Source organism: Poecile atricapillus, chromosome W, assembly GCF_030490865.1.
Source record: "Poecile atricapillus isolate bPoeAtr1 chromosome W, bPoeAtr1.hap1, whole genome shotgun sequence".
Taxonomy (NCBI): Eukaryota; Metazoa; Chordata; class Aves; order Passeriformes; family Paridae; genus Poecile; species Poecile atricapillus.
Window position 1 is genome coordinate 17,533,587 of NC_081288.1, and position 26,014 is coordinate 17,559,600.

Here is a 26,014-nt window from a genome sequence, read left to right on the forward strand (position 1 = left end):
AAGAGAATACATTTCCCGACCAGCCCTGTCATGGCACCAGCTTGTGACAACTATGAAAATGGCCAAAGATCAGTAGGGCCCAGGTGCAGGATCAGTGTCCCAGCAGCTGATGAACCTTTGCACAATGTGACTCACAAGCTCCTCCTTGCCAGCAATGTTGCATGCTGAGAAAGCAACATGAAGAACTATTGTGTCTACACTGCATGAAAAAAAAATAAAAAATTGTAGCTCCACATCTACCTGAAAAGTCATTTTGTGAAGGAAAACCTGAATCAGGGGCAGATTTCAAGGCATATTTTTGCCAGATTTCTGTTCAGTCTCATAAATCTTCCTCAATGTGCTCCTTGTCACAGAAATACCTCAGAAAACAGGACCCAGCTTCTGAGCAAAGATGAGCTAACAGAGTTTAGCTGAAAAATTTAAGCCACTGTTACTTGTCTTGCCCTGCTCCTTACAAACTTTGATCTCTGTGTTTCTTTAAAGACTCCAGAATCATGGACTGGTCTTCCAGTGGCTTAGGGAATCTTTCTATTTTCCTTGCATTAGAAGCACTGGGTACAAGGACAATGTTCAGGCATGACTTTCTTCATTTATTATTTAGGCTTTTGTGTTAAAAAAATTACGCTTAAAACTTATGGAGAGCAAAGATTTTTCCAATGAAGTTTTAGTTTCTAAGAGATCCCAGAAAAAAATAAGTCTCAGAGCTAAAGTGCAACATTTGCAATTGCACTGAGGCAGCTCTAACCGTATCACTCACATTGTCTGTTATTACTGTCCCACAGAAAAAGTGCCCTTGGCTGATGATGATGTCTGCATATTTTGTCTTCTTGTTTCACTGCATTCCCCTCTCCCTCTTCATTTTCCATTCCTAATTTCTTTAACTTAAGCCTTTTTTATCTCTTCTTTAGGGAGGCAAATCAGAGTGAAACATATGAATCCAAGAGATTGAAGTAAATTTAAAATTAGGTTACAGCAAAGTTTAATTTCAATCTTTGTCTTCTGCCTAACAAAGAGAAAATATCCATTATTATTGGAAACTGTCAATGAACGTAGTGGCAGATGTTGTTGAATCCTAGAAATACTTGGAAGAGAAGGGGCTCCTGGATGTTTCTAGTCCAAGCTGAGATAATAATGTTGGGAAATAGGAAACTTTATATAAACCAAAGAGTTTTCCCAAAATAAAACCATCAGCCTGCTTTTAGGGCCCTTGCAGCATAATACAATAGGAGATGGATGACTGAAGTGACTTTCTTGTTGAGGCTGTGTGTCAGTGTGACACTTTCTCAGACAAGACACACTGCCTGGGTAGGCAGGTCAGCAGGACTGGGTGTGCACAGGGCAGATTTCAGAATCCAGACAAACTTCAGGCCTTATAAGCCTCAACAGCAAACCAGAACATTTTTTGCCATCCAGACCTGAGGGAAGCCTACAAGAAAGATGGAGAGAGACTCTTGACATGGACCTGGAGTAACATTACAAGGAGGAATGGCTTCACACTGACAAAAATGCAGGGTTATTAGAAGAAATTGTGGGGTATTAGAAGAAATTGTTCCCTGTGAGGGTGGGGAGGCCCTGGCACGGGTTGCCCAGAGAAGCTGTGGCTGCCCCATCCCTGGAAGTGTCCAAGGCCATGTTGGATGGGGCTCTGAGCAAGCTGAGATAGTGGAAAATGTCCCTGCCCATGGCAGGGGTTTGAAATGAAATTAAGAGCCCTTCCAATCAGGCCATTCTGTGATTCTGTGATTTATTTTTTTTTAATTGAGGGTATCAGCAGCTCTCACCACAAATTACACCCATCCTCTCTCCCACAACACCTAAGAAAACTCAGACCCCCTTAAAATGACAGAAACACTCTCTGTTCAGAAAACAAAACCTTTTAGGGACTGGTTCTGCTTTGCCTGGGGGCTGTGCCAAGGATTTCAGCTGGAGGAGGAATGAGGCCCTTCATTTCAGTTCATTAGAGCAGGCACACTGCAGAAACTGCTGGTATATGCTGCGGTCCTGAACCCAGTGGGCTGTGCTTACCTCATCTATTTCACGTAGGTGAGCTGAGCCAGGATGTTTTCTTTAGTCGTGGGCAGTGTGACAAGAATGGGGCCTCCAAATAAGGTCACTCAGGATGTGTTTAACAACACTGGGTGAAATCTGTGGCAAAGGCATCTGCAGACACACACATACACAGAGCATCCACTGTACATTCCCTCAGCTCAGTGCGTCAGTGTTCCTAGAATAACTGCTGGAGAGGCACTCCACCCTTGTGCTTCCAACACTGGGGGTGTGATCATCCCAGAGCCACTTGTAACAGTGATTTTAAGGAAGGGGAGGCAGAGGGACAGGCCCCTGATTTCCGTGACCTCTTTTGAGGAAATGCAGTGCAAAGGAAATTATTAAGAGCAGAGGTAGTTTTGAATCTGTCAGCCCTAACTCCTGAGTGAGCTGAGCAGCAGAGAGCAAGAGGCTTCCTGAGGCCAGCACAGGGACTCAGATGGCACAGAATGCTGCAAAAGGGCAAGCCACCCACCTGTTTAAATATAAGTCAATATACTTTATTAGGCAAGAGTGCTACAGGTGATCCTACGTGATGAAAGGAACTCCAGCACTGAGAGGGGACGTGTAGTTTTACTCATAGGAGAATCCTGTCAGGCAAGTCCATTTGATTGAGTAGAAAACTTTTTTTTTTTTTCAACCTGCAAATTTCTGATGGTCCACAAAGGCCTTCCAAAATAAAACTGCAAGTCACTTGTAGTAACTTAAATCTGTTGTAAAAAAAAGCTTGCCTTTGCTTTATGAGTCCTCTCCAGAGCTGAGGGGATAAGCAGTAAAAGAAAGCAGCACAAGGGATGATATTTAGCTTCTGAGCATTTTACACAGTTGAGGTGGCAAGTCTGTATTGCAAAACGACCTAAAGCTGAAACTCAAAGCAGCCAAAATGGGGGAAAGTCAGACCCTGATCTGCTCCTGTGACCCTCAGCACCTTCTGTGTACACTTTTGCAGTTAAATGATGATACCTGGGAGGCCTGAGTGTCATCCATGTTCCAGCTGAGGCACCTGGCCCAGGTGAATGCCCAGAATACCTGTCTAAACCTGAGCTGTCTAAACCTTGCCTCTGGAGCAAGGAACAGGAGGCAGATGGAGCAGGCCTGGTACAAAGGCATGGCAGGGAGGGAGGGGAGACTCACTAAGGGCTGGAGCATCAATCATAGAATCACAGAATGATTTGAGTTGAAAGGGACCACAAAAATCATCTTGTTTCAACCCCCTGCCGTGGGCAGAGAAACTTTCCCCCTAGACCAGGTTGCTCAATGATTATCTCAAATAAATTTCATCCTGGAAGCTGGGGTCTGTCTTATCCATCTTTTCCTTTCATCTTTTGCTCTGGAGTGAGGATTTCCTCACTTTTCCTGGGTTCCTGACATTCACACTAGGTGGTAGCTCCTCCAGGCAGTCTCCCAACTCCCTTTCCAGGATACATCTAAGGAGCGCCCTGCACCGCTGTGGCACCTGACACTGGCTGTGTAGCACCCCTGCAGTGGGAAGTGGAAAATGTGGCAATGTGAAATGGTTGTCATCTTTCAATTCAGTCACATTTTTTTCATTTTATTTCTCCCTACAACAAACAATTTCTATTAATTATCAGCAATTTCTTAGCTGAGAACTGAGAAAAGCCATATCAAGTCATCAAACACCACAGAGCAATATAGAAATCTGTAAAATCAATACCAACTCCTGCAGAAAAAAATTGCAGAAATATTGTTATTACTGATGCATCAGCATACCATGCAAGACAAGAAAGGTTGTCATCACTTCTATTATAACAGACTTGGCTGAGGGTAAAGCAGCTTTCATACACCTGGCTACCCCATCAACAGCTGAATGGGTAGAGGATAAGTGAAATGTCCACAGAAGGAATAAATGGATCAGCCTGAAATAAAAAAGACATGAACTGTAAAATAAAACCAAAACCCCACAACAAACCACGTGTAGTGGGCATTTATAGGTTTAAGGAAAAAAAGTCTATGAAAAAGCAGAGTTTGTATTATCATTCTCACAAGCAGGGGCTTAATAAATCCCTAAATTCTGTTTAGCCCAGCAAATTAAACAGAACTTAGTAAAGTCTGGAGTTTTCCTGACGTGGGAAACTTTAGAAGACGCCAAACAATTTAAGCTTGTAGAAGTAATCTTTGCTTATCTGACTAACATAGAAAGAGAAAGAGATTCTCGCAACTGGTATATGCTTAAATGAGGTTGAATAAATTTTTCAAACATCTGAGAACGTTTTCTGCGCCACTGAGGCACTGGAGAAAGATCAGATCAGTGCATGCTGCCAAGCACAGCAAAATGTCATGGTGAATATGAAACATCAAACCATAAAAACTGTAGTCACAAAAGAATGACAGAATATTCCAAGAGGTACAGTGCCTCTGTGAGATACTTCTGCGACTGAGGTATCAATATCCACATTTCTGTGGGAGTCTTATCAAGGGGGGAAAGAAAAAAACAGACCAACCAACCAACCAACCAACCAACCAACCAACCAACCAAAAAATCCAAGCATTTTTTCTAAGACCAGAGTGAAAAATATTGGTGGATAATTTCAACAGTAAATAGGGATTTTCTTTAAAATAAAATTTAAAAAAGTGAAAGAAATTAACTCTCCTTTCCTTCTAATTTAATTTAAAGCATTTCAGATGTTATAACCAGTAGAACATCTGAGGCCTGGATTGTCTTTCAGTGCAGTCTTGTCTTTTGTTAGCCTGCTTAGTTTAAGATCTGACGCTTATACACTTTGGCTAAAAAGTGCTGTCATTTACACAGGTGAATATACTCTGACGCAAGTCTCTGGATTTACACAGGTGTGGCAGTAGAATTTGGCAGGGTTTTACTAATTTTAAACAATAAAAAAAACCAAAATCAGATCCACTTTTGCAGTGGGTTACAGCTGTATCAATCTATTAATGTTATCAATCCATTATATGCTGATGGTATAGCTCCATAGCTTGTTAATGAAACCAAGAATTTTTCATGCTGTGTCCAGCTAGAACTGAAACTGAAGCTAACACTGCTACAGTTAAAATCCTCATTTGCCATTAAAGAAATATTCATTTATTGCTTGGTACTTTTGTCAAGTTTATATTAAATTTTGAGAGAAACCTTAGCAAAGACTAGTTTTGGAACCTGTCACTCCTGTCACTGATTCGCCCATATACAGTGTCCCATCAGTACAGCATTTTCATGTAATAAATGGAACTATCGTTATTTTAAATCAGAAAATTTGTCTGTAAAGACCCACAACACTGGCAGAACACCTGAGAAGCAGGTCTTGTATCTTGGAACATATTTTACAAACTCCCAGCCAGATGTGCAAGGCAGGAGCAAAACATCCAGCTTTTAAGTGTTTTACACGTTATTTTCAGCTGGTTTTGGCCAACTTTAGATTATTTATGTGGCTCAGAAGGAAACAGAAGAAATCAAAGGGACAGTTTATTTGAAGCAGGTTCTGCTCATATCAAGTGCCCTTCACTTTAGTGACACAAATATCAGCCCAACAGGCTTGGTGTGGAACTTACACCATAATGAAGGGGGAATAAGGCTCAGGACAACTTAATATTAACTTTTGGTACATTTGCAACAAAATTTTAGCGGTATGTGATGTTTCCACTAAATCAGAATGCAGCTTGGAAACGGTGAGGGGAGGTGGGAGTCTGAATAAACACATCTGGCAAAAAAGAAAGATAATTCAGGTCCGAAGGGTCATTCCCTTCAGTTCAAGTGCAGTGGATTGCCCTTCCTGGATCCAACAGTAGGGGCGTGGGAAGCTTTCAGATGTCATAGGGTTGTAGATAACATTTGAACATATGATTAGCTTTCGTGAGCTGTCTTTAGAAACCTTACATTTTTCCCCCCCACACCTTAGCCAGAGATCCTTCCCTTGAGGTTTTGGGACACTTAAAATGTTGCTTTGCCAAAAATCAAGGATGTGGAGAAGGTTTTCCTGTGTGATGTCATGTTGCTGCCCTTTATAAGCCTCTGCAGAGAAGAAGGGATCCTGTCTGAGGATTCACACTCCAGGCACGAGGGGAGGCGAGGAGCCGACGCTGACCCACCATGGAGCGGCGAACCATTCCCCAGGGCATTCCCTGCAGCTCCCTGCTCCTGCTGCTCTGCAGCCTGAAAGCTTCCCTCGCCTTCCCCAACTCCTCTCCACTGCTGAGTTCCAGCTGGGGCAATGGAGACCACCTGATGCACCTCTACACCGACACAGAGAGGAGCAGCTTCCACCTCCAAATCAACGCTGATGGCTACATTGATGGTGCTCCTCACCAAACCATCTACAGTAAGTGGCTTCCTACAGACCTCCATGGGAGCAGGGGAGGGACAACGACATTTTTTATTTCCTCACCACCTATAGAAAATCCCCTCTTCTCATTAGGCAGGCAGGCAGAGGAGTACAGCCATGGGATGGAAAATACACATCATTATAATTCTCCTTTGGTTTAATAAATAAAATTGGTCCAAAGAAATCTAATGGATAGGGAATTTCATTCCTTGCCTAGGACAACTAAATTCCTATGGTTCCTGTAATGCCCTGAAAGGAAAAACCACCTGAATTATCCTTCATTTGATGATTTTGCCCCCAGTTTCTAGTGGAAGTTCCTATTAGAAGTTGGTAATGATATGCCCCAAATAGCTACTTCCCACTGATGGTGCTACCAAAGGAACTGCACTGAGAGAACTCACCAGAGCAGTGCTGGAAAACTGATGGCATCTATCAAATCTGTGTTTTGGGGTGGAGGTCTGAAAACTACTAAAACTTAAGTTTCAGTGTGCACAGAACATAGGCATGCAAAGGTCAGTTGAAAAGGGGAAATCTATGAAAGACCAGAGTGGCATAAAAGAAGTGTTGAGCCTTTGGGGCTCATGAGAAGAAACTATGCTCTAGTATCACTAAAAGCTTCTCAAACTGTGTCTTCACAGTTTATTATATATTTCACTATTCCTTTTTAACAGAGAATAGTTTATTCTTCCTTTGCTTGGTCCAAACTCTTTAGTTACAAGACAAATTTGGGGGGGGGGGGGTGTTAAGACTTAGGGTTTTTTATAGCATTTCAAAAATACTTCTCTCTTATCAGCATTCAAATCACAAGCAGCTTTGTACCATTAAATCAGGTTATTGTTATTATTATTATTATTAGTAGTAGTAGTAGTAGTAGTATTACATCTATTTTATACACTCAATTAAAAATCTAAGCCTAGGTAATGAAGCTCTTACATAAGTAAATAAAGATGATTTTAAAGTTATAATTTAATTAATGAGGAAAAAGGATCACATTCTACTATTTTTTTAAGGAATTGATAATGAAACACTCACAGAAATGCTGGCACTGTCTTGTTATTCTTCCTACATATTTAAATATTTGATATAATTAATTTTAGATATGTTGGCCAAGAACCAGTGTGGGGTTTTAGAGAACAACAAACAGCAAAATACCACATTTTCCCATGTCTGCCATGAAACAAGCATAGCAGGATTTGGAATGGTGGAGCAGAAAAGATGGAAATCAGACAACAAAAGGGATATTGAGAGGGAGGGTGACTGATTTTCTGCCACTGAGCCATCAGACAATGGGAAGTACCAAGTTCTGCGCCAGGGTGGCATAGCCTGGGTGTGCACAGATCTATCTGGGTGGGACAAGGCAACAGGCACTGAGTCAAATGCAAGGAGCAGGTAAAGGAAAGTTTTTATTCCCACTTTACCTGGCACCTGTGACATCACTCTTGGAGCACTACAGCAACCCCAGTTCAAGTTGGATGGGTTGAAGGTGGAGCTGGTCTGGCACAGGGTTTTCAGGGGGCCTTGATCATGATTTGTTGTGGTTTTAGTCCAGCAAAAAGGATGTTAAGGGCAATGTAATCACAGAATCACAGTCTGGCTAAGGTTGGAAGGCACCACAGGGAGTCACCCACTCCCACCTCCCTGCTCCAGCAAGGCCATCCCAGAGCACAGGACTGTGTCCAGACAATTCTGGAATATCCCCAGTGAGGAGACTCCACACCCTGTCTGGACAATCTGTTCAGGGCTCTGTCACTGCCCAGCACAGAAGTTCTGCCTCATGTCCAGGTGGAACTTCCTGGGATCAGTCCCTGCCCGTTCCTCTGGTGCCACTGCTGGGCACCACTGAAAAATACCACAGAGCAGTCACAAAGGTGAGGGGGACAAACTCCCCCTGGATGTGAGCAATGGCAGAACTGAGGGCAATGTCCTCAGAACACAATTTGGGATTTCAGAGGGGAAAAAAATTGTCTTTGGGAAGTTACTGCCACATTGGAACATGGCACCCAGAGAGGTGCCCTCCATCCTGGGAGTTTTCCAAAGCCACAGGAAACCTGATTTAGGGTGGATTTAGAGTGGGCAACAGTTCCAGGTCACGTGGGAGGTTGGTTTGGACTCCCAGAGGTCACGTCCAGCCAGAGCACCCATGGATCTGTACAGGCAGTGTTGAAATGGATCTTGGATTTGATGTTTTGTTGTTCTGAACAGGTGCCTTAATGATCAAGTCTGAGGGTGCTGGCTCAGTAATAATCACAGGTGTGAAGAGTGGACGCTACCTGTGTATGGACATGAAAGGAAACATATTTGGCTCGGTGAGTGACCTATCCTAAGCCTTGAGGTTGAATGGACAGTGCATTCTGCTGCTGTGGTGCACAGAACATAGGCATGCAAAAGTCAGTTGAAAAGAGGACTTTTCACTGGCCCACTTCCCCAGCCAGGGCAAGCCTGGGTAGCTGCAGGTGGGGGGGAAGTGGTAGGGAAGATCTGACACTTAGGTCAAACTTTGCTCTCTCCTTTGATTGTATTAAGTTGTAGAGTTGACAAAAATCATCTGAGGTCCTGCCTGGGTAAGGATGAAATGAGATCCATGAGGGACCAATCTGTAGCACAGAGCCATGGCTGGGGACCCTCTGGGAGAAAACGGGGTTTATCATTAAAATTCCTTTGCTGAAAGCATGGACTTGCAACTCTGATCTACATTTGGGTCAGACACAGACCTGAGAGATTAGAAAAACACCTGCTGCACGATCTCATCCCTCTTTCCCTCTTTAACCAGTGTTTGTAATTCACTAGACTCCTCTGCTCACAGGTGTAATATTTTTTCCCCTCAGCATTACTTCAGCCAAGAGGACTGTGTGTTCACCCACAGGACGCTGGAAAACGGGTACGATGTGTACCAATCCCCCAAACACCACTTCTTGGTGAGCTTAGGCAGAGTTAAACAAGCCTTCTCCCCCGGTATGAATCTACCACCATACTCCCAGTTTTTGTCCAGGAGGAACGAGATCCCTCTGTTCCGATTCAACACCCCCGAGCCCCACAGACACACCAGGAGTGCAGATGTTGATCCAGTAGATCCTCACCAGATCCTGGTTCCGCAGAGGAAGGCCCCGGTGTTTGGCTCCCTGCAGCAGCAGCCAGCAGACTTTCCCCACATGCCCAGGGAGCCCATGAGGATCAACCAGAACGACGTGGTGAACCCCGATGATCCCCATGCTATGATGGAGGCCAGGAGGTACCCCAGCCCCCGCTTCTACATCACAAGATAACTGCGGCCCCTCTGCTCATCAGGTGAAGACGGGCAAAAGGAACTGTCTGTCACACTCAGCCTGAATGCTAAAGTGGCTCTTAGAAACCTGGGAGACACTGGGAGAAGTTCCTTAGCTTCAAATCTTGTTTTGTGAGTAAACTGCCATCTGTAAGTACAAGTCAGATTTTTCCAGCTTGGGCTCTACTGGAAAGAAGATCCATTTTTGAAAAGAGTAACACAAATCAAACCTTTTGGGGTCTGAATCACCTTACATTTGCTTCAATGAGGAAAACAAAAAAAGAAATCCCTTGTATGAAATGGGAAACTGATGTTATGTTACTGATGTAGAGACCTGGAGCATCTGTTATTCCAGCAGAGACAGGGAATCCGCTTAACTAGCACCATCCTGTCCAAGCACAGCAGACAAGCTCCAGGTGGTGTGTTATTTTATTATATCAAAATTACCATGTCATATATCCAATATCTGAAGGGGCTACAAGGAAGCTGGAGAGGGGCTCTTTATCAGAAATTGCAGAGACAGGACAAGAGGCAATGGCTTCACACTGACAAGAGTAGGTTTAGATGGGATATTAGGAAAAAATTGTTCCCTGTGATGGTGCTGAGGCCCTGGCACAGGCTGCCCAGAGAAGCTGTGGCTGCCCCAACCCTGGAAGCGTCCAAGGCCAGGCTGGATGGGCTCTGAGCAACCTGGGATAGTGGAAGGTGTCCCTGCCCATGGCAGGGGGTTGGAGTGGATGAGCCTTAAGGTCCCTTCGAACCCATTCTGCGATTTTTTGTTTTTAGCTTTTAAGTTAGAGCTTCATTCTCTCCTCACCCATATGAGTTAAAAAAAGATCACTCTGCTGTCACAGGAGCAGTAGACATGGAGTACTGGAGAAACTGACAGGACAACAGGACAGGATTAAAGGGAAAAATAGCAATTTCTGACACTGAACCCAAGCTGAGGTTTTGAAAAAAAGAGGAGAGTCTCTCTCTCAAGTGGCTCTCTATTACAGTTCTACATATACTAAATTCTAACATCCCAATATGGGAATAAAGATCATTAGTTTTGCATATTTCCAACACAGAGAGAAGTACTAGGATTAACAATAATCAATAGTGTGTTAAACAGGATGTTTTGTTTTGCATAATACTGAACTCTACAGGGGGGAAAAAAAATGTTTCATTAGGATTGAAGGATTAATATTTAGACTATAATGAAGACTCATCTAATGAGTGAAAATTAGGTTTATATTTAGAAAAGGAATGTTCAATTAGCATCCATGTTTGTATTCAGTTCTGAGCAGATATCAGATGCTTTATACTTGTAGGAGTGAAATTATAGTATTTATTAGGAGATCTCTAATGGTGACAAAACCTTTTCCCTAGATTGTTTTATGCTTTGGGTAAGTTCACTTTGAAAAAGCTATTCTTGATGAACTCTGCAGAAATCAGGTGCAAGACACTGATGAGCAGCACAAAATCCAGTGTGGCAGAGATTTGAGGTTTTTATTTTGTGGGGTTTTTTCTCATGCTGAAACACAGATTCTTCTGTTCTGTTTATTTAGAGTATTTATCAGCTTGACAACAATTTGAAGTGGTACACTGCTCCTCAGAGTGCTCATGGCAGCAAAGAAAGAACATTAAATTGGATGCTGTTCTTTTTTTCTTTCTTATGAAGTAGTTCACTGAAGCCACTGGAGTTACATCAGTGCAACAAAATCAAAATAAGAACCCCCTGGGCTTCTTGCTTTCGTTTAATTTTTTCTGGATTTAGCACAACAGCAGGACTGCTGACAGCTTTTAAAACAATCTATTTCCATCCCCCCCATATTTGCATATATACACAATATCTCTTTATCTACCACATCCAACTCAGTATGTTGGAAAAGTCATAGGTCCTGATTCTGCTCTTAGAATGGTTTCCCTAAATGGAGAGATTCCTAATTAGTATAATTACTTAGGGACACAGGACAAGCCAAACGATCAGGATTAGTCTAAGAGTTCCATCCCTTGGAATTTGTTTTTCTAAAGTTATTGCAGTTTTTGATTAATTTCTGAAGAAAAAGAGTGATTCAAAGAAGTAAAGGGAATTGCAAGCAGGCAGACAATCGTGCTTTTTCTTGCTTATTCAAAATACAGCAAGACTTTTTAACTTGCTGACTATACAGTGGAGAGGTGTGATTTTATTTACGTTCTATATCTTTACTTGATTCGTATACTGTTATTCTTGGCTTTTGCTCCCTGAGAACTCTGGACTTCAAGTACACCAGCAAAGTTTGCATTTTGCATTGATTGTTGGAAGCTCCACAGAGCTCTTCTCTAGGACTCTGAGGCAACTGCCCCACAATAACTGGAACCACTAAAAGCTCTGTCCACATTAAATTTTGATGGGAAATATTGGTGGGGTTAAATCTATAGACCATCTCTATATTCCTGCACTAGAACAGAGTAAGAAGGGTTACTCACTCTATCAGTAGCCAGGGGATAAGTAAGCTAAGACTGAATAGATGGTGGATTTTCCATCAAAATGAGTAATTTTAACTATAGGCAACCGTATCAAAACTTAAAAGAATTTATTCTTCAATGGAGATGCTGGAAATCACCAGCTAGTAAGAAAGCATTACTTATTTATGTCACAGTATTTATTTATTTATTTGAGTGGGTCTTAAATCCCACAGAATATTTATATGTATTTATAATAATGTGTTATAGAGACTATAATTCCTTTTATAAAAGTATCAATAAACTTTTCCATTCTCTCCAATTTCCTTTTATAAAAGTACCAATAAACTTTTCCATTCTCTCCAAATGGTGGATTCTGCATTATCTGTTCAAGCTTTCCCTTCCAGAAGTACTTGAGTGAACAAATAAATGGTAGCAGCAGTGTCTGAAAATGTTTGTGTGCTGCTGTCCCCTGTGACTTCCAGCCTCACAGGTTACAGCTTCCTAGGTGTTTCATGCACCCCAAATATAAAAGTTCTGTGAAAGATGATGAGAGAAACAGTGTCTTTGTAGGTCTAGACTGACCATGAAGGGATTTTAACCTCTATTGGGAAACGTCTTTTACAAGCAATGGGAAACCACAGGTCTGTCAGTTCAGTTCTGCTGGGAATTATTTGTGATCCTGGCTCAAAGACCTTGGGATAAAAGATACTTGGTAAATTAAAAGCCTCTGCAGGGAGGGCTCAGAGCAGGGCCCAGGCTCTGCTCCGGGGGGCCCAGCAATGGCACCAGAGGAACGGGCAGGGACTGATCCCAGGAAGTTCCACCTGGACATGAGGCAGAACTTCTGTCCTGGGCAGTGACTGAGCCCTGAACAGATTGTCCAGAGAGGGTGGAGAGTCTTCTGTGGGGATATTCCAGAGCTGACTGGACACAATCCTGTGCCCTGTGCTCTGGGATGGCCCTGCTGGAGCAGGGAGGTGGCACCACATGAGCCACTGTCAGGGTCCAGCCAATCTCTGAGGACTCAAGCAGTTGTAAGACTGGAGGTTCATCATGTCCTCCTCTGCATGCCATTCTGCCCCACATAGTTATTGATGATGCCTTCCCACTAATATTTCCACATTCCTGGATTTTTATTTGAAGTCATTACCAAAAAAATTCCCCCTAAGGAACTTAAATAGCAGCTTTACTCCAGCTCAGTACTTGACCTTGGACATTACCACTTCTATGCCCACTAATTCCTTGCATACCTTCTTCACCATGTTTTTTCTCTTAAGTAACATGTTTTCCAGCTGAGCTGATGGTTTCCATTCTGGCATTAAGTATTCAATTAAGATTCACCTAGATAATATTTCATTTTCCCCTTGCCTATACATTAGTTAACTTCATCAAAGAACTACCCATTTAGTCTAGTGTGAACTACTTATGGTAAAAACTCATTTAATTAGATTCCAGGTTTCATTTACCTCTCTTGTCTGTAATTGTTCTCTCCTTCAGAATTTGTTGCATTAACCATTATTTAAATTTCTTTGGAGAAGTAGAATGAAGCTGTGTGATTCTTGGGACTGTCCCATGCAGCACCAGGAGATGGACTCAATGATTCTTGTTGGTCCCTTCCAACTCAGGATATTCCACGATTCTGAAACTAATTTTATGATTCTGGCCCTTCTGAAACCAAACCCCCTTTTTTCACCTCAGCTTTTAAATTCAGTAAATTCACTTTTCAATGGCCAGCTCTACCAAAATAGATTCAGGACTTACTACATTCAAGTCTGGTGCACCACCCTGCTCCCATTCAGCTGGATGACACAGCTGGGCATCAGAAGGAAAGAACATTACACTCAATGGAGTCTTGCCTGGCCCTCAGGTGCATTCCTTTGGCGACCAGTAACAGCCTGCTCAAGATTCCTGGGTTTTCTCATTCCAGTGGCTCTGCCATATCCATAGATACCAGAGAAGCAGCTCACAAATCACTGCACAGTTCATTTGTGCCCATGCAGCTGCCATTTGCCTGGGATTACAAAGATACAAAAACCTCAGGCTCACAGCCCTCAAAAAAAGGACACACCTGGGGGAAATCTGACATTTTTAAGTCCAGGCATGTGACCTGTGGATCTGAGGCAGCCAAAAGCTTGGATAGATAATGCATCTGATTTAAATTCTGTTCTAAATGAAAAAAAAGGGGGAAAACCCTCCTCCTATTGCAAAGCAGAGCTATGTCTGGAAAAAAAATATCTGTAGGAGTAGAGAAAATATCTTTGCCTTAGAGGAAGGAAACTGTTGTACTAGCAGAGCTCTATGCCCACTGGCTGCTTGAGGAGAGGCAGACCTGTGAGATGGAGCCAGTATCCATTGGCACTACTGAGTAATCCCTCAAATATTTATGTTCTGTTACTATTCCTAACAGACCTTTCTACTGCTGTAGCTCTTCCTTCCCATGATCCCAATAAACTGCACAGATTTACTGCACATGTGCAGTAAACAAGAGTCACCTGACCAAAAAAAGCTTTAGTCTCAGTGTCAATATCAAAACTTAAAAAGAGTACTATTCACAGACCTAAATAAAAGAGCTTTTAGAATTAGCTTCAGAAGCTTTCAAAATTAGTGACTTTTTAATGCAGAGGGAACCTGACATAACAAAGGAGATATAACAAGTGCAACTATTTTGCGGCAGGCTATACCCCACCTAGGCTGGTGCCCTGTCTCCAGCAATGTCAAGAGCAGATACTGAGGGAAAAAGCACACCTGGACAACTGCAGGACACTCTTGACTGCTTGTACTCCCTTGGCCACTGGCAGATATGTTTGCAGCATTTTTGCAAAATTTTACAAATTCTGAACTGGGAGATTCTGATGCATTTTCACTGAACAATGTGACTTCATTACTATAGGAGCTGTTTAGAAAACCTGAGTGGCTTCACCCTTTGGTATTTTTCTTGTTAGGCACCATGGTACCATCTACTTGCCCTGTGTGAGAGTTACAAGAGGTATTTGGTAACAGTAAGTCAAAGAAAACAATCACAGAGATAGGTTTCTTAGACTGGATTTAAATTTTAACGACCTATAAATACAAAAAAGAAGGTAAAGCATATTATAGAGTCAAAAATCCCTCTGGGAATAGTGTGACCCAAGCAGTGTCAAAGAACTTGACAAAGAAGTACACATTCTCCTAAGTAATGGCATCATCAACAAGAACAAAACATGAATTACCTGCTTGAGAGCAGGCAAGAAAGAAAAAGAAACCTTCTAAAGTGAGAAGCACCCAGCCACTAGTGTGTTTTGAAATATTTGATGAAATGACTTATGGAGAAAAACGTGTCACATCTCCACTCATCCTCTTGCATTTTCGACTCCGTTAGTCTGGCTCCAAGAATAGATGGAATGACTGACAAAATTCAGGATGTGGCAGTTCCAGTGGTTCAAAGCACTGTCAGGAGAATTCCCTGCTATGTAAGTGACCTGCCTGAAATAAACTGGCACTGCCAGGGACAGGCAAATTCAGAATGAACTCCTACCCTACGTCCCTACTATTAACCCTGTTAGAAATCATAATGAAACCTTTTCTATCTTCATTGGCTGTGACAATCACCTGAGTATTGAGGAGCCTTCTAGGAAGATGCATTTCACAAAGAGCTTGAGGAGTCCATGCAAAAGTTGTATTCCCATTTTAGCTTCCTGTGAAGACTTACATACTTCAGTATATTGAGAAGGAATTATTTTATTACTGAAAAAGAGCTATGGACACTTTTAAACAACATCAGCCCTAAGAGTCTTTTTCACAGTAAAAGGTCAGGAAGGAAAGAAAGGAAGTTACGTGATCTGAGCTTCACAGGGCAATATTAAGAAAGATTTTTACCTCAAAAGAAATACAGATGAAATGGGAGTTCTATTCAGGAGCCTTTAATTTTTTAATTTTTTTTAAACAGGCTTAAAATATGCAAACGAAGAAAAAATATGTGAATCTTATAAATAACATAAACCAGATAAGCTCACACTGTAACACCACCAACACCCCAGTGGGGAAAGAATGCAGTATTAACACCAACAATCACCAAACAATAAAACTTGCCTCGTTCTAGGCAAAAATATTCATAGAATCAAGTGCATGACCGCAGCTGACAGAAGGATTCCAGTCAGGTACAACTCACTCCAGAGAGAAAGCTCCTCCTCCACAAAAGAGACCATTACTACATGCACACGAGGTTCCTCATCCTGCTCACAGTTAAAAATAAATACTCTGTGTTTGTGTACAGTGCTCTTCAACAGAGATCTTGACAACCTGAACAATTTCTTAGGAATTACTCCTGGCGAGGTAGGTTTATCATCATTCCCACTTTACAAACAGAAAGGAGACTTGCCCAGAGGCTCACAGATATTCAGTGTCAGAGTCACACCCCCTGGCTCTGCACCAAAGCTTTCCCACTGGGCAATGCTCCTTCCTAGGTTCTACTATTGCATTCAAAAATTTATTTTAAGACAACATGTATGTTTCATATTACAATATCATTTTTTGTAATAAAACAAGAATACAGTATAGCTCAGCTCTGAGGTACCACTCCTCTCCCCTTCCCAACTCCTTCACTTGGAGGTAACCAAAATAATTATGGAGTAATGCAAAGGAGTTGTTTGAAATATGTGCTGTAGGAGCAGATATGCAAGTGACTGCAAGTATTATGTTTCTGAGAACAGAGAATGTTTTATTTTGCAACTGCCAACTTATACTGGGCACTAGGACCATGCAAATTGTGGTTTTAAGATGGCAAGCAGTTGCATGTCTCCCTATTTGCAGTTTAGGGTCAGCAATTCCAATCCCAGTAATTATTACAGATACTTTTCCCAAGCTTAGCAAAATTGTGATCTAATCCCACTTTCCCCCCCACAGAGACTCTTAAAACACTTTTGAAGCTACACATTCACAGTTCCCACATCCACTAAGTGAGAGTCTTGGTTAAGACAGACACATGTGATTTTGGGTTTTAACAAATTCCCATTTTCAAGTTTTATAATGAAATGACTGATTCCAGTATTTGGACTGACAGAAGACAGCTGGGACTTCGTTAAATTTGCTGGTAAGGTACAGTTGAGATCTGAAACAAAATAGCCAATCCAGTTCCTCATGTAGGCTCCATGACTCACCACCAAAATATTGGCATCTAATACCATGGAAGATCCACCGCCCTCAGAGCTCAGCTCTGCCTCACTGCAGTCGTTTGTCCAAGGGAAAACAAACTGTTCTCCAGATGTTCCTGAGCTCCTGCCTGGTGCATCAGGCTTGCTGTGCTCCTTCTGCTCCAACTCAACAGCCAGCTGGCACAGGAACTCAAAAAAATCCCTCGCACGCTCTCTCACCTGCAGGGAAAGGCCGAAAGGGAACCTTGTGAAGAACGAAGAGTTTGTTGTGAAGCAAGCACAGATCTGACCTTTCAGAAATCTGACATGAAACTACTTCAATTAAAAGACAAAGGTTTCCCACAGACAAGACTCAGAAGCCAATGTAAGTTACTGACTGCTGTTCAAACTCCTCTGCCCTCCAGAGAGCAATTGCTATCATCCTCCTGTGAGGCAGAGCTTCATGAGGAGTCAGTCTCAAAACCAGTATTTTAGTTATAAAGAGATTCTCCACTTGGCAGCCACTGTTATGAGACCAAGCAGCGTTTTTTAGCTTAGAGAATATCTCTAGTTGGGCTGAGCTCTCAGTGGGAAGCTCTCAATTGCTGCAATTGCGCTGATAAAAAACCCTAGAAAGCAGGGCATAAATAAATAAATAAATAAATAAATAAATACCATACTTCATCCAGTGTTTCTCCTCCAGGAGGTGTGAATGAAGGACATTGCTCTCCAGCATCCTTTGCCATAGCCTTGAGGTCAGCCAAAGGCCTTCCTTCTGCAACTCCGTATTTCTGTAAGGGAAAAAGGGGGTTTGGCAGGATGTGTCAGGTCTCCTGTGCCCCTTCCAGAGGCTGCAAACAGCTCTTCACAGCTTTGTCTTCTTGGATTCCCAAGGCTTAGCTACCTTTTACATTTTATCCCAGTTTTGGGCAAGGAAATGTCTTTATACACATCCTTTTAAACTGCATATATATAGATATATAGGTAGGTAGGTAGGTAGGTAGGTAGGTAGGTAGGTAGAAAGATGACAGAAAGAAAGATAGATAGAAAGATAGAAAGAGATAGAAAGATAGATAGAAAGATAGATAGAAAGATAGATAGATAGATAGATAGATAGATAGATAGACAGACAGACAGATAGATAAACTAAGAGCAGCATCTCATTTAAAGCACAGACATTCAAAACATGACCCTCAGCCTGATCTTTGCATGGAGATTTTTTTCTTCCTCTGACAGTCATCCCCAGCATACAAAATTCAAGTATCTTTGTGACTGAGGTCACAGTGCAAGTGCTTCTGTATGTAGCCCTTCACTTGAGGATAAGCTCCATTTTCTTTTTACTTGCAGGAGGCTACAGGAAATTATTTTTCACATGTAAGAAGCCAGCCTTTTCTCTAAAGACCTGTGAAGTCTTCACAACAGAGGATGGGTTCAATTCAGAATTTTTGAAAAAGACATTAAAAAAAAGGAAACAAAACCATGCAATTAAAAGTAAATAATAAGGCCTTGCTGATTTCAAGGGAAGAACTGGAATTTCTGAAAGAAAAAAGATTCAAACAGGAAATGCTACAATCACATGCTGCTCCTTAAACACTGTATCTTACTTTATTTAAATCATTAAGGCATGATAGTTACAAAGTTCATCACTTAATTTTGGCTCTGCTTCACCATTCTGCAAACAATTTATTGTCCCTGATCTGAATAGTATCCAGTGATTAAAAACACACCAAATAGTGGTCTCCACTGCTAAATCTACCATTTCATAAGGCAAGATACCCATCAGCAGGAAGTTCCGTTTTAAAATTGTTCAATATTTGATAACGAATTCTTTTGGCACTTACTCTCTCTCGCAGTCTTGCATCGTACTTGATTTCCAAATCTTTGCAAAACCTGTTTTTCCCTAGAATGGCAGCAGCAGTCTAAAAAATGAATATACAGTCACATCATCTGCACAGAACACAGACACACCACCTTACACCACCACAGCCAAGGTGAATCCCATCAGCAGCATCTGACAACCCAAACCAACAAAATACAAAGTTTTTCAGCTACCAGTCTGGCAGAATTGGATAGATGGCCCAGGCCAGGCCATAAAAATAGAAAAGATGCAATCTTCTGGCAGTTCCTTCCCAATTCAAAGTCCAGAACAGCTGAAGACACAGTACCCATGAGAGGTGAGCAGCAGAGTTTACTGCGGTAAGAGCCACATCTTCCCTTGAGTAGAAAACAGAGCAAGCATGTCCACACATTCTTTACATGTAGCACATGGGCCAGACTCACAGCTGTGTCCCCTGAAACTGCTCAGTTAATCCAACTGAAAAAACATCTGACACCCGTCTGGCTGCCACAGCCAATCCTTAGGGCTGGAAGGGACCTCTGGAGATCACCATGCCCAGGCAGGTTCACCTGGAGCAGGTGACACAGGAGCTTGTCCAGGTGGGTTTGGAATGTCTCCAGAGAGGAAGACTCCAGGCCCTCCCCAGGCAGCTGTTCCAGTGCTCTGCCACCCTCAATGTACAGAAATTCTTCCTCTCGTTGAAGTGGAACTTTGTGTTTTGGTTTGTGTCCATTGCTCCTCATCCTGTCACTGGGCACCACTAAAAAGAGCCTGGCACCATCCTCTGACACCCCTTGGAGATTTTATTTGCATTAATAAGATCCCCTTTCAGTCCTCTCCAGACTAACCAGGCCCAGCTCCCTCAGTCTCCCCTCATAAGAGAGATGCTCCAGACCCCTCATCATCTCTGTGGCCTCCACTGGGTCCTTTCTGGTAGCTCCTTGTCCTTCTTGGGAACCAGAGGATGGCTGACCTGCTCCTGGTTCTTACAGGCACCCAAGTGTGAAGGCTGCACTGGCTTCACAGACAGTTTGGGCCATTCAAACATCCACACCCAATCAATCTGACATTTAAAGAACTCATTTTGAAAATGTTCCTTGGATTCTGGCACAAGTAAGAAGCCTTGTACTGCTGGCACATTTAACATAATGCTTAGGACAAATTTGGTCTTGAAAATTTAAGCTTCTGTCAAAGAGTAACACAGACATAAAGATAGGGTTGAATACAGTTCCTTGTGTATATGTACAACACAGTTATTTGTATGATTATATGCAGGAATTTCCTCTTTTGCAACAGAACTTGTACATTCCTCCCATACTTGAGCTGTGAAGTGACAGTGTAGTAACAGGCCCTTCACAGAACTGCAGCTGCCAAGAAAGGGAGTTCCGACCACATGGAAACTTCAGCTTTACACATCTTTGGGAAAGCTTTCCCAACATCTGGACAGCTTGTCAAACAAATGGCAAAACACATTTCCTGTATGTAAAGGAAAAATTCAGGTCCTTCACATTAGAAACGTGAAATTCTGAAAGTGCTTCTCATGGAAAAGGCTGTCTCTAATATAAGAAAAAAACTCCCAAACCAATTCCCATAAGGGAGGCATGCAGCATTGACAGTTTTATGAAAGTTAGAAAGCACTCTTAATGTTTTAAAATACCATCACTGCCATTCACACACGTAAAAGAAGTGACTCAGGCAGCTACTCTGCATTTTTAAAATATCCAACTATTGCACTCTTCCCTCCTTGTCTCTTTTGTTTTCTGCTTAAGCTGTGCTGCTACCACAGCTTCTGGAATTGTGCTGCAAAACCGATGAACAATGTTGGTTGATGGTGTATGTTTCAAGGAAATAAAAGGAGATTTATACTACATTTGGTTGATCTGGTTTACAACACAGTTTCGTAGACTTTCTGCAGGACAACACAGCAAAAAAGCAAGCAAACAAAAAGGGCTTAGGAGTTTCAACCCCCTTCATGTCTCTTGAAAACACAGAATCAGTAACAGAAGAGACAATTAAAGATAGGGCTGCCACAGGAGACATAACCTTCCTAGAACAGCTGACCTCAAGCTTTAAAAGTTTGGTTCCCTAATTTTGTGTATTTCGTAATCCTGCACACAAGGTCACATGTAATCCCATGTAGCATTTTTTCCTCTTTATTTAATCTATATTGTATATTTACTGCATTAAGGCAAGAGGTGTGACATGCCTCACAAAATCCAACATGTCTGCACATTTAATGATCCTTGTACTGATTTCACAGCAAAACTTGACCTTGCCTGCACTGGTCTGCATTCCTCAGAAGAACACAGCACACAGCCACAGTACCTGGGACAGCACAACAATGTCATAGCCAATATGGTTTGCTTCTTCAGAGAAAAACTCACTTCTGTCTGTGATAACTCAAAGCCCCCATTACTCCTTCAGCAAGAACAATGCCCATATAAAATAATGGCAAATCATGGAATCATGGACTGGTACGGGTTGGAAGGGACCTTAGAGATCATCCAGTTCCAGCCCCTTGCCACAGACAGGAACACCTTCTCCTATCCCAGGTTGCTCACAGACCCATCCAACCTGACCTTGGACACTTCCAGGGATCCAGGAGCACCTTTTGGCTCTGTCACTGCATTATTTTTGCATCACCAACACCAAATAAATGCCAGATTTGGAAGCCAGTTGTTGCCTCAAGAAGCACTTACCTGCTTTGCTCGAAGGAGGTCACTTGAAAAAACATGGGTAAACTTCACATTACTGAGAAATAAACCAGCAGCATCTGCTTGCCTGAAACCAGTTGCAGAGAGTGGCTCATCCACTCCTTGACCTACAAAATAAAAACCCCACAACATAAAGACATGCAAATTTTAGACCAGCTGACCAGCGGCATGTCAGCAATAAAGAAACTGCCCAGCCATAAGAAAATCTTTCTCTTTTAGTAAAGCCAAGCATTAGGAAAAGTCTTCTGGTCTTCCCTAAACTCAGTCATGCTAACTTAATGATAAAAAGGAGTAAAGTCTAGGAAGACAGAAGGATCACTATCAATGATAATTACATTAATCTATACCTTTGACAAATTTAAACATAAAACAGAGACCTACATTTAACAGAGGTCACCTGTCAGATACCTGCAAGAGGCATCTCTTTAAAAAGCTGAAACTTTATAAACAGATTTGTTCGATGTAAGTAAGAAAGAGGACAATGCCACTGAGAGAATGAGATGCAAACACAATCTGTTCCAATCTCTTCCTCTCCACCTCACACTCTGGCACTAATGCTCACGCAAACTGGAGCAAACCTAGCTGGAAAGCAGCAAACCTCCCAGAAATTGTTTCCAGCCAGAAAGTCTGTGAGAATAACTGGTCACAGAGCTCTAGGACTGTGTTGAAAGAAGCAGCTTTGGAAATCCAACCTGAGTTGAACAGGTGTGCTCCTGCCACAGCTCAGAGTCTGCAGGAGAACCCAGATCTGTGGCAGAGGGACAAATATGTAACAGATTGCTACATCCACACCTTTTACCCATTCTAGTTCTGCAGGAAGCCAGAGCAGAGAGAGTGAAATTCACATCAGATTCAGAACAAAGAAAATAAAGTATTTTCACACAGAAAACACACAATCCAACAGCAAAAGACAGGACACCAGAAGTCCAAGTTCCGAGCACCTCATGTGTAATTCAGACACGTGAGATGTCTGACCCCAGTGTGCTGGTAAAGGCCTTACACCTCTCTAAACATAAAAAGCTTGCCCAAAAACAGAAGCTATGTTGTCTCTACACTGAAGAGGAACCCACTACATGCCATTTGACCCAAGGTGCTAGGAATTCAAAAGACATCATCAATATTTTTAAGTAAGTAGTGCAGGAGAATATTCTTTACTCATTTTATTATGAGCACAAATCCATGTTGCAAGAACTGGAAATGGCAAGGGAAGACACTATAGAAGCACAATTCTCCTTCACAACATGAAGTATTGTAGGAAGCTCATTTATTCAGAGTACAACCCCAGCCTTGATTTTCCTACAGCACACATCCAGCCAGTTCAGTGTGTTCAGTTCTGGGTGTACAAGCCAGCAGCCACTAAGATGAAGTCTAGTTTTTAAGTATGTCTAATCAAGACTGCCTTCCTAGGAAGAGCTGTGATTGAACAATTCAAGCATTTAAACAACTTTTACTTTTCATTCTCCCTTGCCCTACTGCAGATTTTTAATGCAAGTAACAGATTCCCTTCTTGAGGCAACAGCCTCTTTCACATCACTTTATCTGGATCTTTATCCATCCTTCTGCAGCTCCTTTTCCTAGAAGCCCTTTTCCCAAACCTCATATTACTGGGATTTAACACAGTGCTATGGAGTCCTTCGTAAAGGTGCTGCTACCATTTCACTTGATTACATGCAACCTATTTTTTCCCTGCCTAGAAAAAGGAACTTTTCTAATACTCCTGTTAAAACACAAAATACATCAGCATCTGCTGATATTCTATGGAGGGTGACTTAAAATCTTCTGTAACATTATGAAAGCCATGTCCTGGCTTACACATAAAGTCTCTAAAGGTTTACAGTATTACTGCTTAATAACATCTGAGCAGTTGGTGACAGGATTCCACCATGATTTTCCATTTCTAACCAGCTAACAGAATAACTCTTACTAACCTTGCAGTATCTTGTCTTTGTTGTATCTTGTTTCTCCACTGAAAGAGATTGTAAACAACAACAAAAAAATTAACTTCTCATCATTTTAGTGTATTTTAAAAACGTTGTTGTATTAAATACCAACAAGAGACAGCAGCACCTGAATGTAAAACAAATGAGACACAGTGCAGCACAAACTCTTTTCAAAACAATGCACACAAAGATTTTATAATAAAAAAACATTTTCAAAACAATTCCAATCATGCTGCCAGTTTTTAATGAGACAAAGCTATTTGGAATAAAAGTAAGAGAAGTGATTTCTTAAATTTATCATAAATACAGCATCATTTATCTGTAACAACTACACCTCTGTGCTGGAGAGAACAAAGCTGCAGGAAGACTCTGGAGCCCTCTTTTGACAAGCATGTGTTGGCAGCTGGTTCTCTGAACTTTATAGGGAACCAAGTCCAGAGACTATTAAGGGTAGCAGCAGAGCTGCACACCTGGAAGAAACAGAGCCTAGGAAGTCAGAGAAAAAGAAATCATAGACTCATGGAATGATCTGAGTTGGAAAAGACCTTAAACATCATCCAGTGCCAACCCCCTAGCATGGGCAGGGGCACCTTCTGCTATCCCAGGTTGCTCAGAGCCCGTCCAACCTGGCCTTGGACACTGCCAGGGGTGGGGCAGCCACAGCTTCTCTGGGCAACCTGGGCCAGGGCCTCACCACCCTCACAGGGAACAATTTCTTCCTCATATCCAATCTAAACCTACTCCTGTCAGTGTGAAGCCATTTCCCCTTGTCCTGTCACTCCAGGCCCTTGCCAAGAGTCTCTCTCCATCTTTCCTGTGGCTTCCCTTCAGGCACTGCAAGGCCACAACGAGGTCACCCCAAAGCCTTCTCTTCCCCAGGCTGAACAATCCCAATTGTTCCCTCAGCCTTTCCTCCCAGCAGAGCTGCTCCATCCCTCTGATGCCCTTGGTGTCCCTGCTCTGGCCTGGCTGCAGCAGCTCCCTGTCCTTCCTGTGCTGGGCCCAGGGCTGGATGCAGCCCTGCAGGGGGGGCTCAGCAGAGCCGGGCAGAGGGGCAGAATCGCCCTTCCCTACTGCCCACGGGGATTATAGCAAAGGAGAAAAAAAACCTCAGCTTTCCTTCAAATTAAGAAGTTTTCTCATTACAGTTGCAGGAAGCTGGAGCTACTTGATTAAGTCAGCTATAAACCTCTGTCAATAGAGTGGGAGAAAAAGTCTCCTTTGGAATTCCACCCAAGTCACAACCACCAATTCTTTAACGTTTCAAGGGAAAAATGCTCACACCACCACTCCTACCCTTGCCCCGCCTGAGAGCTTTTGCTCAGCTTCCCCCTCCCGCTGCCCGTGACCGAGGAGGGGACGCGGCCTCCGGGACGCCGCCACCGCCGGGGATGCGCGGGCGGTACTCACTGCCGCACGACCGTCAGCCCGAAGCGAACCATGGCGCACGGCAGCTCAGGTGAGCGCAGATGTGTGCAGGTACGCCCAGATGTGCGCGCAGGTGAGCGCAGATGTGCCCAAAACCGCGCGCCGCTGAGCGCAGGTCCCACTGCCCGCACTGCGGCGCCGCGCGCCTCGCCGTGACGTCATGGCCCCGCCCCGCGTCCCTCTCTGACGTCACCGGAGGTGGCTCCCAGCAGGAAAGGAGGCTCGGGGGGTGTATGGCTGCCTGCAGCTCCCTGACGGTAGGGCACAGCGGGCCCTGCTTCCACGCCACATGCGACAGGACGAGAGGAAGCGGCCTCACGGGACGCTCGGGTTGGACATCGGGAAGAAATTCTTCTCCCAGGCTGCAGGGCAGCGGTGGAGTCACCGGCCCTGGTGGCATTTAATTGCCCCGTGGATGTGGCGCCTGGGGACAGGGTTCAGTGGTGGGCAGTGTGAGGTTTACACCTGGACTTCTGCACCGTAAATGCTTCCGCATTCTCACTCTGCAATTGCAATCAGGAGGCTTTCGCCTTAAAACTCTGGGTTTCGCAGCGTCTCGTGACGCCGGTGTTAAGGAAACTTCCTGGTCTAAGCACCCCGGATCCACTTGGACACTGGCAGTGCCTGAGCTGGGACTGAAGCCCCCTCCCAGCTGCATCCCCCACCCTCACGAAGTCGGACCAGGTTTCCTTACTGGCTCAATTCCAGGATTCCCTTCCCAGAGTCTCAGATGTCCAAATCCTTAAAATACTTCAATCACGGTGCAATTGCTAAATAACAAAACAGCAGCCCGAGCTGGTGGCCTCAGGAGGGACGCAGCACAAGGGAACCCCTGGGTTTTTACACCCTCACAGATTAAGGGTAGGAAAGTCTGGGTTTTCATCTCCTGCTAAAGATCATCCAGTTCCAACCTTCTGCCATGGGCAGGGACACCTTCCAATGTCCCAGACGGCTCCA

General features: G+C 43.2%; 2 protein-coding genes across 2 annotated transcripts; one reads left to right on the plus strand and one right to left on the minus strand.

Moving 5' to 3' along the window:
• The first annotated feature begins 5,441 nt into the window (after positions 1-5,441).
• Positions 5,442-10,616, plus strand: LOC131592298 (fibroblast growth factor 23-like). The gene is made up of 3 exons (XM_058863715.1): positions 5,442-6,335; positions 8,541-8,644; positions 9,164-10,616. Exons 1-3 carry the CDS (start codon positions 6,107-6,109, stop codon positions 9,599-9,601), a joined length of 771 nt encoding a protein of 256 aa, XP_058719698.1. The 5' UTR covers positions 5,442-6,106; the 3' UTR covers positions 9,602-10,616.
• A 5,297-nt stretch (positions 10,617-15,913) lies between these two features.
• On the minus strand, positions 15,914-25,237 carry LOC131592295 (fructose-2,6-bisphosphatase TIGAR-like). Its single transcript, XM_058863712.1, has 6 exons — positions 25,040-25,237; positions 23,618-23,655; positions 21,675-21,796; positions 18,980-19,057; positions 17,819-17,929; positions 15,914-17,378 (listed from the first exon to the last, which is right to left on the minus strand). Exons 1-6 carry the CDS (start codon positions 25,069-25,071, stop codon positions 16,935-16,937), a joined length of 825 nt encoding a protein of 274 aa, XP_058719695.1. The 5' UTR covers positions 25,072-25,237; the 3' UTR covers positions 15,914-16,934.
• Positions 25,238-26,014: the final 777 nt, after the last annotated feature.

Bases quoted from the DNA above. Each gene is read 5' to 3' on its own strand.
- LOC131592298 (XM_058863715.1), top strand. From the start codon at position 6,107: ATGGAGCGGCGAACCATTCCCCAGGGCATTCCCTGCAGCTCCCTGCTC. The intron at 6,336-8,540 runs GTAAGTGGCTTC...TGTTCTGAACAG, and splicing joins TCCTCACCAAACCATCTACA to GTGCCTTAATGATCAAGTCT. The intron at 8,645-9,163 runs GTGAGTGACCTA...TTTTCCCCTCAG, and splicing joins AAGGAAACATATTTGGCTCG to CATTACTTCAGCCAAGAGGA.
- LOC131592295 (XM_058863712.1), bottom strand. From the start codon at position 25,071: ATGGTTCGCTTCGGGCTGACGGTCGTGCGGCA. The intron at 23,656-25,039 runs GTGAGTACCGCC...AATCTCTTTCAG, and splicing joins GGGCTGACGGTCGTGCGGCA to TGGAGAAACAAGATACAACA. The intron at 21,797-23,617 runs GTTAGTAAGAGT...TTTATTTTGTAG, and splicing joins CAAAGACAAGATACTGCAAG to GTCAAGGAGTGGATGAGCCA.